Source organism: Arachis hypogaea, chromosome 9 (assembly GCF_003086295.3).
Source record: "Arachis hypogaea cultivar Tifrunner chromosome 9, arahy.Tifrunner.gnm2.J5K5, whole genome shotgun sequence".
NCBI classification, from domain to species: Eukaryota; Viridiplantae; Streptophyta; class Magnoliopsida; order Fabales; family Fabaceae; genus Arachis; species Arachis hypogaea.
In genome coordinates, this window is record NC_092044.1 from 4,194,249 (window position 1) to 4,213,172 (window position 18,924).

Consider the following 18,924-nt stretch of genomic DNA (forward strand, 5'->3'; position numbering starts at 1 on the left):
GGTTCCTTGTATTCGTAGAGTTATGTAGTATGTTCTTATTTATTTATTGCGTATTATTGGTATGTGATGTAGTTTGTTTTATTTATTTCTGATGTAAGTTTTTAAATTAGTCAATATTATTGTGTCGTTGTTGTTCATTAAAGTGACCGTTGCAAAACTAGCCGTTAAGTAGCCGTTAAGAAAAACTAGCCGTTGCAAAACTAGCCGTTGCAAAACTAGCCGTTACAAAACTAGCCGTTAAGGTACTTATTGCAGACACACTTATATATATCAACTATCAATGACTCCACAACTCCACTTCAACTCTTGTTTCTCACATCGACAGAGAACTAAAAATTACATTTCCCCATATGGCTAGAAATTTTGATGATATGTTCAATGAGGCTTTGTATGGCAAAAGAAGACGGCAAGATAACACACTCATAGATAATTGGATCGATGAGTATTTACTCGAAGATTCAGAAGAAGAAGATATCGATAGAAGCCCTATCCCAATTCCTCGTAGATGGATCAACAGAGATCGAGAAGCAGGACATGATCGCCTTTTCCGAGATTACTTTGCAGATGAACCGGTGTATAATGCTGACATTTTTCGACGGAGATTTCGAATGAGAAGAGATGTGTTCCTTCGGATAGTAGACGCTCTCTCAAACGTCTATCCGTATTTCCGACAGAGGGTTGATGCAACTGGAAGAAGAGGCTTGTCGCCACTTCAGAAATGTACCGCTGCGATACGGATGTTAGCATATGGCGTTGCAGCTGATGCTGTTGATGATTATGTGCGCATAGGCGAGAGCACTACAATCGAATGCTTGGAAAAATTTGTTGAAGGTGTCATTTCCGTGTTCCAGGATGAATACTTGCGAAAACCTAATCCAAATGACGTACAACGCCTGCTACAAATGGCGGAAGGTCGTGGCTTCCCTGGCATGTTGGGTAGCATTGACTGCATGCATTGGCAATGGAAAAATTGTCCAAAGGCATGGAAAGGTATGTACATGAGTGGTTATCGTGGGGTTGCAACCATAGTACTTGGGGTTGTAGCATCTTCAGACCTTTGGATATGGCATGCATTCTTTGGAGTTTCTGGTTCAAATAATGATATTAACGTGTTAGATCGTTCTCCAGTGTTTGATGATATTCTAAATGACCGTGCTCCGGAGGTAAATTATACTATTAATGGTAATAATTATACAATGGGATACTATTTAGCAGATGGTATTTATCCTGAATGGGCCACATTTGTCAAATCAATCTCAAAGCCACAAGGCGAGAAACGCAAGTTATTTGCACAATACCAAGAAGGGCAAAGAAAAGATGTGGAACGAGCATTCGGAGTGTTGCAAGCACGCTTTGCAATTATACGTGGTCCAGCTCGTTTTTGGGAAAAGAAAAAGCTTGCCAACATAATGAGAGCTTGTATTATATTGCATAATATGATTGTTGAGGATGAAAGAGACAGCTATGCAGGAAATTTTGCTCAAGGCTTAGAGTATGATGATGTTGAAAATGGCTTATCACAACCTCAGCTGGGAGAGGAAGATTTTGCACCATACCATCAATTTCTCCAAAGAAATGCCCAACTTCGAAATAGGCAGCAGCATAGACAATTGAAGGAGGACTTGATTGAACACATATGGCAATTTCACAATGCTTGTCGTCAACTATAGAGTTTAATTATGTTTTTCTTTGTATTAAGTAATTTTACAAATTAGTGTAACCCCGAATTCATCTATTGTGTATTATTGTTATATATGAATTTATTTAATATTAATATCTTTTAATAGTGAATTATTTTTAAATTTAAATATTTAAATTATATTATTAAAAAAAAATTAATTACATTAATTACAAATATTTTAATTAATTAATTAAGTGGGACCACAACAGGGACTAAAGTTAGTTCCTCCTAATGGAGAAGAGAGAGATGCTTTGAGTTCCTATTTACTGTTTATGACACAAAAGCTAATGTGGAGTTACTTTTTATGACAGGTGGGCCATAAACAGGAACTGAAATGAGTTCCCTACTGGAGATGGTCTTATACTTACCTACTGTAGACTAAGTTGCTAAGTCTTGGCTTTTTCTTTCTCTCATTTTCCTCTTTGCAATAAAAAGGCCAAATTGGCATGATGGGACTATCTATTACGATATATGTTAAACCAATAAACTATAACTAACCACAAAAGAAAAAAAAATCCTAGGAAAGAACAATAGAAGCTCGCCTAGGGAAAATTTTCCTCCTTAATACGGGTCAACTTTATTAAAAATCACAACATAATATTATTCTACTCTCATCAAATAATAATAATAATAATAATAATAATAATAATAATAATAATAATAATAATAATATCGCATATATATTCGACGTTAGACAAATCAAAGCTAGGTAGTTTGAAAGGTATGTATTATATTGCAGCTGAAGACCGCTGTAGACTTTGTAACAAAAAGACCAAATTGGTATATATTGTCATTCATCGTTTTTATTGTAATTCAATGGTTGGTTTATTCAATAAATTATTCAATTACAATATATATTAAAGCAATAAATTATAAGAAATACTCGATGACATCTTTATATAAAAATAATATTGTGAACTCTTAAATAGTTAATTAAACATATTTAGTCAATTATATCAACTTATCTAATAGTCTGCAATGCTATCTTCATGTGAAAATGTCATCATAAAAATATTTACCATAAATTATTATCACAAAATAAATAATAAATAAAAAATCCTAAGAAGGAATAATATAGAAGCTGACGTAGGAATTTTTTTTCTTCTCCTTTCCGGATGAATTTTAAAAATCGCATAATTTGTATATTAAAAATCTTGAGCTTTAGTTAAATAGCAGCACTGAACCACTCATCTTTGTCACCCCAAACAAAATAGGATATGCATGCAATGGCAAAGAAGATCGCGAATTCCCTTTTTCTACTACTTGCAGCTCTTTCTTTCGTAGCCACGGTCCAAGGCCAGGATCAATCAGGTTTGATTACTTATTAAAATTTGAACAGTCATTTTAAATTTTGCAATTTCTTTAACCTACATAATAAAGTTTCGTGATTTCTAGCAGGATTCATTAGTATAGATTGTGGACTACCTGAAAATTCCAACTATACTGAGAAGAGCACCGGAATCAATTACATTTCAGATGCTAATTTTATTGATTCTGGTGTGAGTAAGACTGTGTCGCCCCAAGATAAGACTACTCATCCACAATACTTTACTTATCTTCGGAGCTTTCCTTATGGAACAAGAAACTGTTACAGAATAAATGTAATTAGTGCTACTAGATATTTAATCAGAGCTAGTTTCCTGTACGGAAACTATGATGGTCTTAATAAGCTCCCAGAATTTGATCTTTATCTTGGAGTTCATTTTTGGGACACGGTGAAATTTACAGATTCATCAGTCAGCATAAATTATGAAATTATACACACTCTATCGACGGATTATATCCATATCTGTATGGTTAATAAAGGCAAAGGGACACCATTCATTTCAGTTATAGAAATGAGGATTTTGGACAATGCCAACTCTACTTATGTCACTGAAGACGGATCTACATCATTGGCACGATTCCGAAGGTTGGCTTTTGGTATCACCAACTTAACATACAGGCGAGTCCCTTTTTTTCAAATATATATAATTCATTCATATTTGCAACTTAACAGTAATAGAAACTTATTACTTGTTACATTGGTTGAATTCATCGTATCTTCACAAAGTGAAAAACTATAAAATACAAAATAAAAAAAAGAAAAAACTATACAGATGAGTATTTAGTTTATAATATGTACGAATTTCATTATTACGAGAATAAAGATAATTGTTATATGACTAACATTTTTTTTATATTTAAACTAATACTGACCAACTCTATTTTAATTTTTTATATTAAAAACGTTGGTTCCTGATTTTTTTTAAATAAATTATATATGCAATTTGTTTTTAATATTTATCAAAAATTTTAAAATTTTAAAATATTTAATTTGATTCAATTTAATTCTCAATATTTTAAATAAATTTTATTTTTTTATTTTTAATAGTTTTATGTTTTAAGCTTTTTTATTTGTACATTTTTACTTATTTAACCCACTATATATGAAAACCAAATTTATTGTGCTGTACTCGTGTTTGTGTGTGTCACTCTGTGACTGTATATGAGTGTGTCTGTGCGTCTTGGATTATGTCAGGAAGTGGTTGAGTGTTGATCAAACTCCTAACAATGATTTTGATATTCACACTTAAATTCAAAGGAAGTGAAGCTTTTCCGCTCTATTTGAAGAGCGTGGTGATAATGTTCTTAATATCCTACTATTACATTATTAGGGTATTTTTTTAGAGTTTGTTTGGGTGAACTTTTAAAAAAAGATTTTTTTTTAGTTATTTTTTTTAGAAAATTTTATAAAAAAAAGTAAAAATAATTTTATGTTTGAGTATCTCATACAAAAAGATCTTTTTATTTATCAGTTATATTTAGGTATAACAATATAAAAGTATTTTTTTGTTTATTTATTACATGAAAAACATCTTTTTTTAAAGAGAAAAAGATCTTTCAAAAAAAATATAAATTACAACTTCTCAAAAAAAATAATTTTTTATTATTTTTTTAATATTTTTACTTTTATTACTAGAAATTTGTCAAACAAACTAAAAAATAAAAAAGATCTTTTTTTATTAAAATTTTTTTTTATCAAAATAATGATGCACAAACAAACACTTAGGATTTGTTTGGGTGAGCTTTTAAGAAAAAATCTTTTTTCGAATTATCTTTTTTTAAAAGATCTTATAGAGAAGTAAAAGTAATTTTATGTTTGGATATCTCATGTAAAAAAGTCTTTTTATCTATCAATTATGTTTGGATATAACAATATAAAAGTACTTTTTATTTATTTATTACATGAAAAATATCTTTTTTTTTAAGAAAAAAATATCTTTTAAAAAAGATGTAAATTACAGCTTCTTAAAAAAGATCTTTTTTTATTTTACTAGTATTTTTATTTTTACTACTAAAAATTTGCCAAACACGTTAAAAAATTAAAAAAGAACTTTTTTTATTAAAAAATTTTTTTTTAACAAAATAATAACGGCCAAACATGCTATTAGTATTCAAGCTCATAATTTAAATAAATAAGAACTTATTCATAAGAATGTCGATGCTCTCATTTGGGCATGTGTTGGATTTGTGCCTTTGGTGAAGATGGTAATATTTCATCAATTATTTTTAATTTGAGCTGAAAACTATCATTCATATATTTTATTTTGATTATGTCATAATATCACACATTTTAAAAATTTAAATTGACAATAATATTTCATCAATGAGTTATATTTTTAATATTTTTTCTCAAATAAAAATTATTTTTCGGACATATATATAATTTTAAAACTATGTCATAATACCACTTATTTTAAAAATTTAAACTTGATGATAATTAGTGGCTAAGAGAAAGAGGTTGAATCTTAGCCCCTTTTTTTTAATATTAATTTCTGATTTTTTAAAAAACTTCAGGAGATATTTCTGCTTTTTGTCTCGTATTGAGTTGAGAGACATTTTTGTTTGCCTCGTACCAAATTGAGAACTAGTTTTATTTTTGTCTCCTGATAAATAGAAACAGAGAAAGGAGTAGGGAAGAAGAATTAACACCAGATATATCATGGTTCAACCATTAGGTGCAATGTGGCCTACATCCAGTCTCCATCACAACAATAATGGAATTTCACTATGTTTTCACAATATCACAAACACCAATTTCTTCCTAGAAACTACCCATTCCTATCTAGGACAAATCATCACAGGATCATGAAACACAACAGAAAGATGTATAAAAAAACTCTGAGATATCTTTGGCTTTTTCTCTAATTTTGATCACTACCTTTTTTTTTCATTGGCTTTTTCTTACAAACATCACCATATTTACTTTTTTCACTATGAGACATAGACAGACAAAACTAAGAAAAAGAAAACAAAATTAATACCATTGAAAGAGAAGAACTCAGGAAGCTCGGATAGCTATGAAAACTCTGTACTTTCACTTTCTCTCTTTGATCTTAACCCTTGGTCGTTCACCTTTAATATAGAAGAAAAAGCTTCTAAAGTTGAAACCAAGAAAGGAGTACATTTAACCAAATTGAATTTTGAATTCCAATCACAAAAAAAGTAAGTAATCGAACCAAGTCTTGATCCATTTCTTCTTCTAGTTGGGATCAATGATGATGTTGGACCAAGAGAATGTTGACTTGGGCTTTGTATTAGCTTCTTAATCTAATTGTTTTACTATTCTTTTAAAAATTCAGCCACTTAGAATGAAATAATTTTGCTTAAAAGCTGAACAAACTTTAAATCACAGTGGGCTTGATTCAATTTGGTCCAATCATAAAATTTCTGCACACTAATAAAAATATTAAACAATTTATTGAAAGTAAATAATAATTTAATAATTTTTTAAATAATATTTTAATAATATTTGATCATCATTTTAATTAAATTCAACTTTTTTAAATTTAACAAAATAAATAAAAAAATAACATAAATAATTATATCTTTAATATTCTAATAGATTGTTTATATAATTGACTATTTATTATAATTAATAACCATTGACTATTGATTATAACTAATAAGTTATAAAGAGGAAGCAGAATCAGAGGAGATTTTGAATGAGAAAATTGAACATTATTTAAGGGACACTTGAATTTGATAGTGGTACGTAAATATTTTGTAATCTTTTTCTCTTTCGTATGTGTTTATCATTTAGGTTTTTTTCATTTAAATAAAATAAATTATTTATTTATTCAAATACTACACAATTCTGCCGTTTTAAATATTTAATTATGTTTTTTCTGGTAAAAAAAGTGGAAATAAAAATGATAATATTTAGATTGGTGTTAGCAACAATGAAAATGGTCAATGGATTGGAGCAATTTTTTTCTCCCTATTTTTTCAATCAAGGCCGACAAATGAATTTAGATTTTTTAAATTTTGAAATTTTAATTTAGAGGAGAAAGCATGATTTTTTATTTTTGAATAATTTTTTTTTATATTTTTTTGTTTTATTTATAAAATAAATTATAAAAGATCATACTTTATCTTCTAAAATAAAATTTAAAATTTAAAAGATTTAAATCTGACAATAATAAACCCAAAAGAAGATGAAAAAAAATCATTATCAATTGATTTACGATGAAGAGTGGGAGATGATCATAATTTTCTCTCTCAGATGATCATAAAAAACATATATATGTATTTTTTTCACTTCAAACACTAGCATAAACATTGTAATTTTTGTTTTCGCTTTTTTTACTAATAAAAATACAATTAAATACACAAATTGATAAATTTCTATACCCTAATTTAAACGAATAAAGAAAGAATTTATTTTATTTAAATTAAAAAAGCCTTTATCATTTATTTATGTGTTTGTCATATATTTATGTGAACCCACACCCTCTCTTTTTCTATAACTTCAACATGATCATTATTATGTTTTTGTTATTTTTAATTTTTATATAGATTTAATTTTATATTTTATATTTTATTAGTATGTTTATGTAATATGAAATGATTAAATATTACGTTTGATTGAAAAAATTTTATTTGTTTTGAGTAAAATCGAGTAAGATAGGGTTTGAAATTTTAGGGTGCAAATAAGATTAAGATTAAGATATTTTCAACGTGCGGACAAAATAAGATTGAATTTTAAAGAGAATTTAAATTCACGGATAGAATTATATCTATATTGCCAATCCTAAACTAGATAATGGAATAGAATGGAAAGTTGATGATTTAATAGAAAAGATAAAATTATTATTATTATTATTATTATTATTATTATTATTATTATTATTATTATTATTATTATTATTAGGGTTAAATACCTTTTTTGTTTCTAAGGTCTGAGATCAAAATTAAAATTGTTTTTGACCTTTTTTCATATTAAAATCATCTTCAACGTTACAAAATGTTATAAAATCGTCCTTTAATCGATAAACGATATTTTTTGAATAATTTTGCCCTTAAACAAAAATAAAAAATTCTCTTTATCCTCACCACTAACTCCTGTATCATCATCATCATCGCTACGCATCTCTCTTCCTCTCCTTTTCCTCGATGTCATTACCACGGCCACCATAACCATTACCACTTTCCACTGTCACCATAACCATCACACCTTCTTTCTCTCTACTACCTGTTTATCATCCTAAATTACTATCACCTACCCACAAACTAAATTCAGCAATAACAACAACTAAATTAAGCAATTTCAGTAAATTCAACAATAGCGAATTCAGCAACAACAACAAGCACAAAATAAATCAACAGCAACAGCAACATCCACAAAATAAATTAACAGAAATTGTAGATTTAACAACAATATAACAATTATCAACCGTAACTTCAAATTCAAAATCAGCAACAATAGAACTTAAAAAATAAAAAAATGATGTTTACGTTCTTCAAAAATAAAAAAATAAAAAAATAAAGAAGAAAGTGATGTGCGAAAACCTATTGCTGCTGACACTGTCGTAGCTGTGGGTGATAGAGCTCGACGTCGACAGAGTAGCTCCCACCTCAGTCACAACGTGATGGTGGAGGCTGCACTGGAATAGGAGACCCAAATCGGCAGCCTGAGCTGAAACAGCGCCGTTGAGATCAATGCCGACATAGTTATCGTCGAGGGTTAAGGAGGGGTCGGGATTGTCGAGGGAGTGGTCATAGTAAGAGATGAGGAAGGTAAGGCCGACGCCAACAGAAGAAGGGTTGAGATTGGTGATGATGGAGAGGGAGAAGAAGGTGGACAAGGATGCGGGGCGGAGATGATAAGGTAGCAGAAAGGAAGAGAAGAAGAATTGGGATTTTTGTTAGGGTGAAAGGGGGTGTTCAAAGAGAGTAGGAGGAAGGGGATGGAGAGGAAGAGATATCGGGGGTGACTAGGTGTTTGGCGGGTTTGTTTTTATTTTTTAATATTATTTTTATTAATTGTTAAGGGTAATTTGGTCAAAAAATTAAAACTGAGGTACAAAATGATGATTTTATAATGTTTTGTAATGTTGAGGATGATTTTAATAAAAAAAAGGCCGAGAACGATTTTGATTTTGACATCAGATCTTAGGGACGAAAAAAGTACTTAACCCTTATTATTATTAGAGTTTAATTAAGTTGTACTCTAAAGACACATGTTAAGATACCAAAGAAACTGGGAGGGTTAGGTGTGAGAGATGCGATGGTTCGTAACACCGCCTTATTATTTAAGTGGTGGTGGAGATTTTTTAAAAAGATTGTCCATTATGGAAGAAGATTGTGTGCTTGTACAATAATTTGAACCCTAGCCAGTTATTGTCTACTCAAGCTTTACTAGCAAAGAGGGCCTGTGAAGAGATATATGTCACCTGCAAATAGAAGGATAAAATGTCAGACAAAAGATAATTGATGGACTTGTTATGGAAGTAAGAGATGGTAGATCAACCAAAATTTGGGATGATACATGGTTACAATTAGGAAAGTTAAAAAAATTATTTTTGAAACTCGTCTTGATTTCAAATAACAAAGAATCTGTAATTGGAGACTATGGATTTTGAGATGGGATAAAGTATGTGTGAAACTTCCAATCGAGGAAACTCCGCCAATAAAAGACTGACAGTTTGAATCAATTGCTTGATATCTTGTATGCTATGAGATTGATAGCATGTGTACAAGATAGAGTGGTATGAAAATTTGACAAGGAAGGCGTTTATACTATTAATTCATTTGTGCAAGTTTTGCAGGAACAGACTTTGACGGATGATATCCTTAGCTACAAGTTCACAAATGGAATCTGGAAAAGACTGTGCCCCCTCGAGTTGAGTTGTTTATTTGGTTTGTGCCAGTAGGTCGAGTTAATACAAAGGACATCTTGAGTAGATTTGGCATCATTGATTAGAATGATAATGTTTGTGTTATGTGTAACAAGGAAGTTGAATCTGTACAACATTTGTTTGTTACGTGTGAGTATGCTTGGCAAGTATGGTGCGCATAAATTACTCATGTGGGTCGTGTTTGGAGCATCACAGGGTCCATAAAAGAACACTTTGAGAGTTGGAGGACAATGTGTATGAGAAAAGACCGAGCGTAAAACATGGTTAGGGGATTCTTCTCAGTTATATGAAATATCTTGTTGTGTAGAAATGAATTCATTTTTCAAAACAAAGCAACAGTTGTAGTTAATTGCATTGCTAGATCGTTTTGTTGCTCTAAAAAATAGTGTGAAACTAACTCATTTTACTAATGGCTATACCAGAAATGACATAAGAGTTGCTTCGTGTTTATTTTCTGTCTCATACGCTCTACTGAATGTATTGAGCTTGTTTCTTCTTTCAAAAAAATTATAAATTAAAAAAATTATTAAAAATATAAAAAATTAAATTTTTAATGTATTTATTTTATATTTATTAAAAAATATTTAAAAAAATTTATTAACAATAATCTTATTATATGTTTCAAAGACATATGTTAGTTAAATTATTATTATTATTATTATTAGTGTTAGAAAATTAATATATTTTGTGATTTAAACTAATTATTAGTTATTATTAATATTTTTAATAGTATAAAATTATATTTAATAATATAAAATTACATATTTTTTTAATTAAATATTAATTAAATTTTAATGAAAGTGGTATCCAGGTATAAAGATGATCCATATGACCGGATATGGGAGCCTTATTGGGACCAAAAGTGGACACAATTAAGCAGTAGACTTAGCAACGATGACTTGGATCAGAATGACTTTAAAGTACCAGTTGTTGTATTGGAGACTTCAGCTACACCAAAAAATGCTACTGCCTCATTAGACTTCTACTGGGAGGATGATTATCATAACAATGAAACTCAGCACCAATACTATTTCTACTTTCACTTCGCTGACCTTCGGAAGCTGGCTCCAAATCAAACAAGTTCAATCAATATCACCATAAATGGCGTGTTTTGGGCAACAGTGGAACTCTCATACGCTAATGCGGATTCCACTTATTCTAATGTCCCTTGGTATGGAAGCAAAAAGTATCACATTTCCCTTTTTCGGACAGAATCTTCCTCCCTTCCACCCATCATCAATGCTCTTGAGATTTATTCAGTGAAAGATTTCTCATCACAGTTAGAAACCCAAAAAGATGATGGTATATTCTGCTGCTGTTTAATTTTGTCTAAACTTAATTAGCTTCTTCTTTTCATTCGTGTATGCATATTATTATTTAGCTTGCTTCTCGTGTACTCTTGAATCTTGATTATGATGAATATATATACACACCAGTGGATGCAGTCACAAACATCAAGAGGACTTATAGGGTGAACAGTAGAAACTGGGAAGGAGATCCATGTGCCCCCCTTGCATACAAGTGGCAAGGTGTAGACTGTAGCTCTTTTGATGGCTTTCTGAGAATCACATCCTTGTAAGTTTATAATTCATTAAATAATAATACATAAATTAGAAACCATTTAACCGTTTAATTACAAAAACCAACCATAAATTCATTATTGAAATAATAATTAATATTTTTGGAAATGGAATATTAAAAGGAATTTGTCTTCAAGTGGACTGACCGGAGATATACCTGCTGATATTTCCAAGCTTACCATGATAAAATCCTTGTGAGTACCTATCTCATCTATCTCATTTGGTTAATATATATATATTCTATGGTGATTATATTAATTAGTGTTATTAAAATTAAAATCACATTTTTTAATAAATTAAATAACGTTTTTAAAAAATGTTGTTTAACAATAAAAAAATGACATTTTAATTCTAGTCATAATTTTTAAAATACTATAATCATAGTAAACACCATAATATAATCATACTAGAATGACCCATATATATGTATAATGCACTTCAATAATTTGATTACATTTGTATTTTTTTTCTGTTTCTGGATTGTAATTGTGCATTTGAATTGCCATCTCAGAGATTTATCAAACAATAACTTAAGTGGGACTATTCCGTCTTTTCTGGCACAACTGCAATCGCTGGAATACTTGTAAGTCCACATGCTTTGATTGGTTATAAAATTTGATAAAGGATGTCATGTTTGTCTTCTGCCTTTGCAGAAACTTGGCTAACAACACCCTAACAGGTTCAATTTCAAATGAACTCCTTCAAAAACAAAGTGATGGTCTATTATCCTTGAGGTATATTATCCTTGATATAAATACTTAAAACCAAGAATCAACAATATATATTTGACATTGAAGATGCTTTGCTTATATATATCATACTACTACTAATTAACTAAATGATAAATGCTAGGGGCTAGCAGAATTTATGTTGTATAGCCATCAATTAGTCATCATCAATATTTTTAACGGTGGGAGATGACATCTAATAGTGTAGGATTACTCATTTTCCTTTTGATGGTTAAGTGCTGGCCAGATTTCAATAAAAGTGCTAGCCCCCTAGACTTTCTCATAAATGCTCACACAATTTCTTAAGTAGTTATGAGTAACCAAACATAACCTTTCTCTGACTTTTGTTGTCCTATCAATGCTTATTCTAGTGTGGGGGAAAATCCAAATTTATGTGCATCAACTTCATGCAACCCGCAAACAAATGATACAAGAAAGAAAGAGAATAATGCAGTTATTGCAGTGGTAGCATCAATTGCAGGGATATTAGTGCTTCTAGTGATTATAGCAGCAGTTATAATCTTTCACCGGAGAAAGCGATATGGTAACTGCTCCTAAGTCCTAAATATCATATATATGGAATCTTTTATGAAACAGACGAATGAATTTGTTTTCCATAACTCGAAATAATCTGTGAATAACTGAAAATTTTCATGAAAATCAGCTGCTGCTAGGAACATTATTCTTGGGAAGCGTCGTAGTTCAATTAAGGGGACAGAATTGGAATCGAAGCAACGACAATATTCATTTAATGAGGTTGTTAAGATGACCAACAACTTTGATAGGATTCTTGGCAGAGGTGGATTCGGAACAGTTTACCATGGCTTTATTGAGGACATTCAAGTGGCTGTCAAGATGCTTTCCCTATCTTCAGTGCATGGATATCAGCAATTTGTTGCAGAGGCAAGTGCTCAAAATATCCACAAGTGAAAGAATTCTCAATCTAAATTATATTGTTGCTGTATTTGATAAAAACAAAAAATGGCTTTTGAATGACAGGTTAAGCTTCTAATGAGAGTACATCACCGAAATCTGACTTCTCTTATTGGCTACTGCAATGAAGAAACTAATATAGGGCTCATCTATGAATACATGGCAAATGGAAACTTAGATGAACATGTTTCAGGTGTGATCACGTACAACTATTTCTATTTTAGTATAGTTGAATAAATGAGAAAGTCTATATAATTTTTATCAAATTTAAAAATAAATCTTTATATTTTAAAATTTATAATTGATCTTATATTTTTTAACTAAAAAATTCTTTTATTTTATATAGAGTATAACAAAGAATATTACTTTTTTTTAACACTATGAAATCTCTTGCTTTTTTATAAAGGAAAAACGAACAGCGGAAGGTCCTTGAATTGGGAAGATAGACTTCAAATAGCATTAGATGCCGCCCAAGGTTAGTGCAAGAAAAATAATTTATATGTAAATTTAATGTTTTCGTCAAATTTTCGCTCATAACTAATAACTATCTATACATGGTGGAAACTTAAATCCAGCATTGGAATATCTGCATAATGGTTGTAAGCCACCTATAATCCACAGAGATGTAAAATGCACAAATATTCTATTAAATGAAAGCTTCCATGCCAAACTGGCTGATTTTGGATTGTCCAAATGTTTTGCGACTGACGGAGATACGCATGTATCGACAATTGTGGCCGGAACTCCAGGCTACCTAGATCCTGAGTATGTGTTTAATTTCAATGATATATTTAATTATCCATCACATTGATTATTGAAAGAAATTTTATAAGAGATAACCAAAAATTAACTAATCAAATTATTATTCGATTCGTTGTGTTAGGTACACGACATCAAACAGATTGACAGAAAAAAGTGATGTGTATAGTTTTGGAGTAGTTCTTTTAAGGATAATCACAGGTCAGCCAGTGATAATAGTAAGAGAAGACATGATTCATCATATAAGTCAACGGGTTAATTCCATGATTGCTGAAGGGGATATAACAAAAGTTGTTGACTCAAGGTTACAAGGAGATTTTGACAGTAACTCTGCATGGAGAGCAGTTGAAATAGCAATGGCCTCTGTGTCTACCATTTCGATGGAGAGGCCATACATGAGTGATATAGTGAAAGAGCTAAAGGAGTGTTTGGCTGCAGAGTTAGCTCGAAAACATAATAGTTGTGACCTTCAAAATAAAGATTTAGTTGAGCAGGTTAGTCTGAACTTGATTAGTACTGATATCACTCCCATAGCTAGGTAGGTTCATAGTTCATTCCTAATTAATACTAGTACTACTGTACCAGAAATAAAATAAAACAGCTTGGGAATTATGTTGCATTATAAGTTCAGTTTGTTGTAATAAGGTTTTCTATATTCAAGCTAGCTAGCAAGTTAGCTATTTTGTCTTTTGATTTGTCGTTTTGTATTTTATTATATATAACAAGATCTGTTATATTCAGTTATCATCAAACAAACTAAGTTTTGTGTCTTGTATTTTTTAGTGATGAGATTATCATAATCATTTATCTAATAATTGTAATGAAAGAAGAAAATTTATATATACTAGTACTTGTATATAGCATGACTAAGTTAAATGAGTGTTAACCAACTTGGATTGGTCGAGTGGTCAGTTTACTCGTCACTTTAAACAAGTGTCAGGAGTTCAAATCTCACTTTGTGCATACAGCAATCCATTGGCTAGCAGCAAACCCTTAGATAGATTAGTCCTTGAAAAAAAAAAGATTTAGGGGAGTTGGTATATATTACAATGCTTTTTTGAGGTTTCTAAACCTGGTTTAGTGTGTAAATTGAGGGAAAAAAAATCCTATTGTTTTGTACAGCAAACATTATCCCCACCCCCCTCCACATTTTCTTTTCAAATTCTTATTTTTTTTACAGCTTCATACAACAATCTTATATTAAGCCTCTCTCCTAATATAGTAGTCTTAAGAAGTGTGTGCTTTCTCTTAACTAAAAATGTTAGATAATTAATACTTTTAATCTTGTATTTATTTTATCTTTGAATCAATATTAATCAACTTTTTTATTAAAAATGTTAATATTCTCTTTTTTTTCTCTTTATTTTTTACGTTCCCCCAACGATCTTGGAGTGATCCCACTTTACATTCTTTTTTTTTTTCATTTCTGTTTTCATTTTTAACATTGACTTTGGTTTTTTTTATTGGAGTTGCCAAATGTTTAAGTATATAGGTTGTATTAGGAGGATATGGAAGCTAAGTGAGTATAAAAGATGAAATAGGAAGAATACAAAAAGCAAGGCGAAAACACTAAAGAAATTAAACTTCTTACTTGATTTATGAATTCTCAAATACAATGGTGTGCATCTCTCTGATCTCTAATTTTTCTCTAAAATCAAAATAATGAGAGTTGTATTAGTCTCTTTTCTTACAGTCTATGCCTCCTATTTGTTATAGACTTATAAGTTATACTAAGAAGTGCCATATTTTGTTAATTAGAACCAGAATTGGTTTTGAAGAAAAATGTTTTCTTCACGCTCATTAGTCATTACCAACTCGGGCAAGGAATATTTACATTCATGCACAACCACTTGCTGAGTCAGCATGACAACCAAAACAAAAAACTACCAACTAAAAGCTTACTAACCAGATTACTTTCTAAATATGGCTAACTAACTATCTGCACTAAATAAATATATGTCAAACTAGACTATTAGTTAATTACCCCCTCAATTTTCAGATACTTCTAGAGGAATAAAATCATATTTGAAATTTGTTGAGTCCTAATTTGAACATTTTTTTTAGGTTTAATAATTCTATCTGTCGGTCCTATAATTTTACTAAATTTTCAATTAGATCTCTATTTTTTTTAATTAGACTCTATATTATATCAAATTTTGTAATTAAATCTCTACCGTTAAAAAAATTAAAATTAACAAAATATTTCATTAAATAAAACGAATATCACGCATAAAATAAAAACTTAAAAACAATACATTTTATTTATTAAATTACAAAAATACCCTCAATATTTATTCACACTTACATAAAAGATAAGAAGAGAAGGAAAAAGACACCAACAGAGGACATGAGAAGAGAAAGAAAAAAAAAGAAGAATGTAACACCCTACCACCCAGAGCTTTACGCTTAAGTCGTAAAGTAGAGGTGGTGTGATATTACGACCTCTAAAATAAAATGTGAATATATAATAGCAGAAGAATTATAATATGCTAGGAGTCTTGAAAAATAGAGGAAACAAAAATCGCGAAAATAAAAGCGCAGGACTCGAGAAACGAGTTAACTTGCGTGCTAAGAAAGTTACAGCTGTCAAGTGTAAAATAACCCAAAACATGAACAGAGAGTCAAAGATACAAAATAACGAGCTCCTAACTCAGCCAGCGAAGTCAAGATTGGCTAGAGAATATATACACATATATACATACATATACATATCCAAAACCCAAATGTACATATACACAATCCTGCCTCTCCATAAACCTCTAAGAGGATAAAAAAGAACAAGTTATGTGAAGAGAAAACTAAGTACACATATATATATCACTGTATAGCAAAACTACCCAGCAACCACTCCGCTTCAAGAGTCCAGACGCCTAACGAGATGCCTCTCGATCTGCATCTGAAAAATAACAACATAGTATGGAATGAGAACCGGAGGTTCTCAGTATGGTAAAGGTGCCACACACATAATATATAAGGTCCTGGGAATGCCAGAGGCAATCCTAGAACGCCGACTCTCAGATTATAGAGCTTAAAGTATTAAACAAAAGCCATAAAAGGTGGTTTTCTAAGAATATTTAAACCTAACTTAACTTAACCTTAAATCTAAATCCCATACTGCCATTCCTCCATACCTCCACTTCCTTCAGTATTTCACAGATAATTAAACAGATATAAGCAAGCACAAGAAGGTTACAAATACAGCAGGTAACAATTACACATTTAACATGACAAATACAGTTAGACACACCCAACTAATGCACAAGCAAGTAATTCAAGTAATATGCATATGATACATGCCTATCCTATGGCTGATGAGGCTCATCTGTCGGTTATCCAGCCAACCTGACAAGTCTGAATTGTCCTTAGACTCTTCCCCGACGTGCATCCCCAAGAGTCTATGCATAGCTTTATCTCAAATAATCAATATTACTCAATGGGGGTAACATTCCCGAGAATTTATATAGTGCCCGGTCACACTTACGTCGTAGGGTCAACAGAGTATCGAGTTTTCAACTTGGTACACGTGGTGGCAAGTCACGGCACTTAATCCAGGGAACCTCGTATCTCAGATCATTAAATTATTCAAGCCATATAAATAATTCAATTATAATTCATCAACATCCACATCATTCTCAATCGCATCTCATTCATCATCATACATCAATCATATTCAATCCTTATCTTTCATTATCACACCTCCCATTCCGTTCAACAATAGTTCTAATTCAAAACATAATTCATTCTTTTCTTAATGAGTCAAACTTAAAACATGCTCATTTTCTTAATAACTCAAAATCAAATCATATAACTTTTGAATCTAAATCTTTTTAAATAATCATATAAACAAAATCTCTTATTTTTATAAAATTTCGGCAGTATCTCCTCTAAAACTCGGACTTTGCCACCCTTTTCGGGTCCAAACCTGCATTCTTTTCAATTCAATATACCCTTCCTCATCATCATAACAATCACCACAATAAATCTACCTCAAATCAACAATTATACTCATACAATATTCAAATCCATCAACCAAAATTCAACTAAGAATCATAGTTCATAAATCCTAGGCTTTTAACACAAAATACCCCATTATCACAACAACCTCCAGAATAGTTATACCTCAAATCAATAATTCACCAAATCACCAGTTAACCAACAAGCACCAAACCAACCATGTTCATCAACAGGATACTAAGCATTAAATATACACATGCAATCCAACCTATCCTATGGTCATCTAGCCTAAGTTTTCACATAACATTATATATTAATTACAAGAAACCTAAACCATACCTTAGCCGATTCCCAAGTATTATTCCAAGATAATTTTTATAAAAGAACTCGACCCTCAAAATCTCAACTAATCCGCTTCCTCCAAGTTCCAGTATTCACAATTTCAAGCTCCAATTATTTATTCACAACCTAATACACATTCATAACACATATATATATATATCCAATTTAGTACTCAAAGCTCAAATTCAATGAAATTAAAATAAAATTATTGTATTCTCACATTACCCAAGCTTCATATAAGCAAGAGTAAACGTTTTTCTCAAGCTAATTGGATCCTAAAACATCAGAAATTAAAGAAATTCAACCTTCCCATTAAAAATTCGAAAATTGGGAGAAAAGAGGGCTGGAAGTGATTAATCAAGTTACCAGTAAAATTGTTCTGAGAGAAACGTAGAGCTCGACGTGGTGAACGCGTGGCCGCAAACAGTGCAGCGATTGGAGCTCGGACGGAGAAGTTATGGCGTGTTGAAGGTTGCCGTTAGGTTTGGCGTTCTCTTCCTCCCTGGGAGCATTGCTACTTCTGTTACGTTAATGAAGGGAAATGAGCTTTTAGGCTCATTTAAATGCTGGCCGGTTGGGCCCACGGGCTCGGTTTGGGTTTGGTTCGACCGGTTCGGCTCGTTCGGTCTAATTTTTTGCCGTTTTTTTTGAAATTGGTGTCAAAATTCTCGTTTCGACGAGCTCTATCCAAATTTAATATAATATTCACATTTCTAATCCTCCTTATTAAAAACTAATTTTATTGACTAATTCTTTACTAATTT

General features: G+C 30.8%; 2 protein-coding genes and 1 long non-coding RNA gene across 4 annotated transcripts; 2 read left to right on the plus strand and 1 right to left on the minus strand.

Moving 5' to 3' along the window:
- Window positions 1-371: 371 nt before the first annotated feature.
- Window positions 372-2,424, plus strand: LOC140175018 (uncharacterized). The gene is made up of 2 exons (XM_072201909.1): window positions 372-1,492; window positions 2,421-2,424. Exons 1-2 carry the CDS (start codon window positions 372-374, stop codon window positions 2,422-2,424), a joined length of 1,125 nt encoding a protein of 374 aa, XP_072058010.1.
- Window positions 2,425-2,837: 413 nt separating this feature from the next.
- LOC112708729 (probable LRR receptor-like serine/threonine-protein kinase At1g05700) lies at window positions 2,838-14,704 on the plus strand. 2 transcript variants are annotated; one of them, XM_072203842.1, is made up of 13 exons: window positions 2,838-2,992; window positions 3,080-3,626; window positions 10,676-11,166; window positions 11,301-11,439; window positions 11,567-11,638; window positions 11,956-12,027; window positions 12,098-12,178; window positions 12,544-12,716; window positions 12,837-13,075; window positions 13,172-13,298; window positions 13,512-13,580; window positions 13,681-13,870; window positions 13,989-14,704. In XM_072203842.1, the coding sequence occupies exons 1-13, from the start codon at window positions 2,899-2,901 to the stop codon at window positions 14,404-14,406; spliced, it is 2,712 nt and encodes a 903-aa protein (XP_072059943.1). In that variant the 5' UTR covers window positions 2,838-2,898; the 3' UTR covers window positions 14,407-14,704. The 2 variants fall into 2 exon arrangements, with proteins under 2 accessions (XP_072059943.1, XP_072059942.1); XM_072203841.1 differs by having other exon boundaries at window positions 2,860-2,992; window positions 3,077-3,626.
- A 1,667-nt stretch (window positions 14,705-16,371) lies between these two features.
- Window positions 16,372-18,693, minus strand: LOC140174934 (uncharacterized). The gene is made up of 3 exons (XR_011865080.1): window positions 18,527-18,693; window positions 18,158-18,286; window positions 16,372-16,760 (listed from the first exon to the last, which is right to left on the minus strand). It is a non-coding gene; the product is annotated as an uncharacterized lncRNA (long non-coding RNA).
- Window positions 18,694-18,924: the final 231 nt, after the last annotated feature.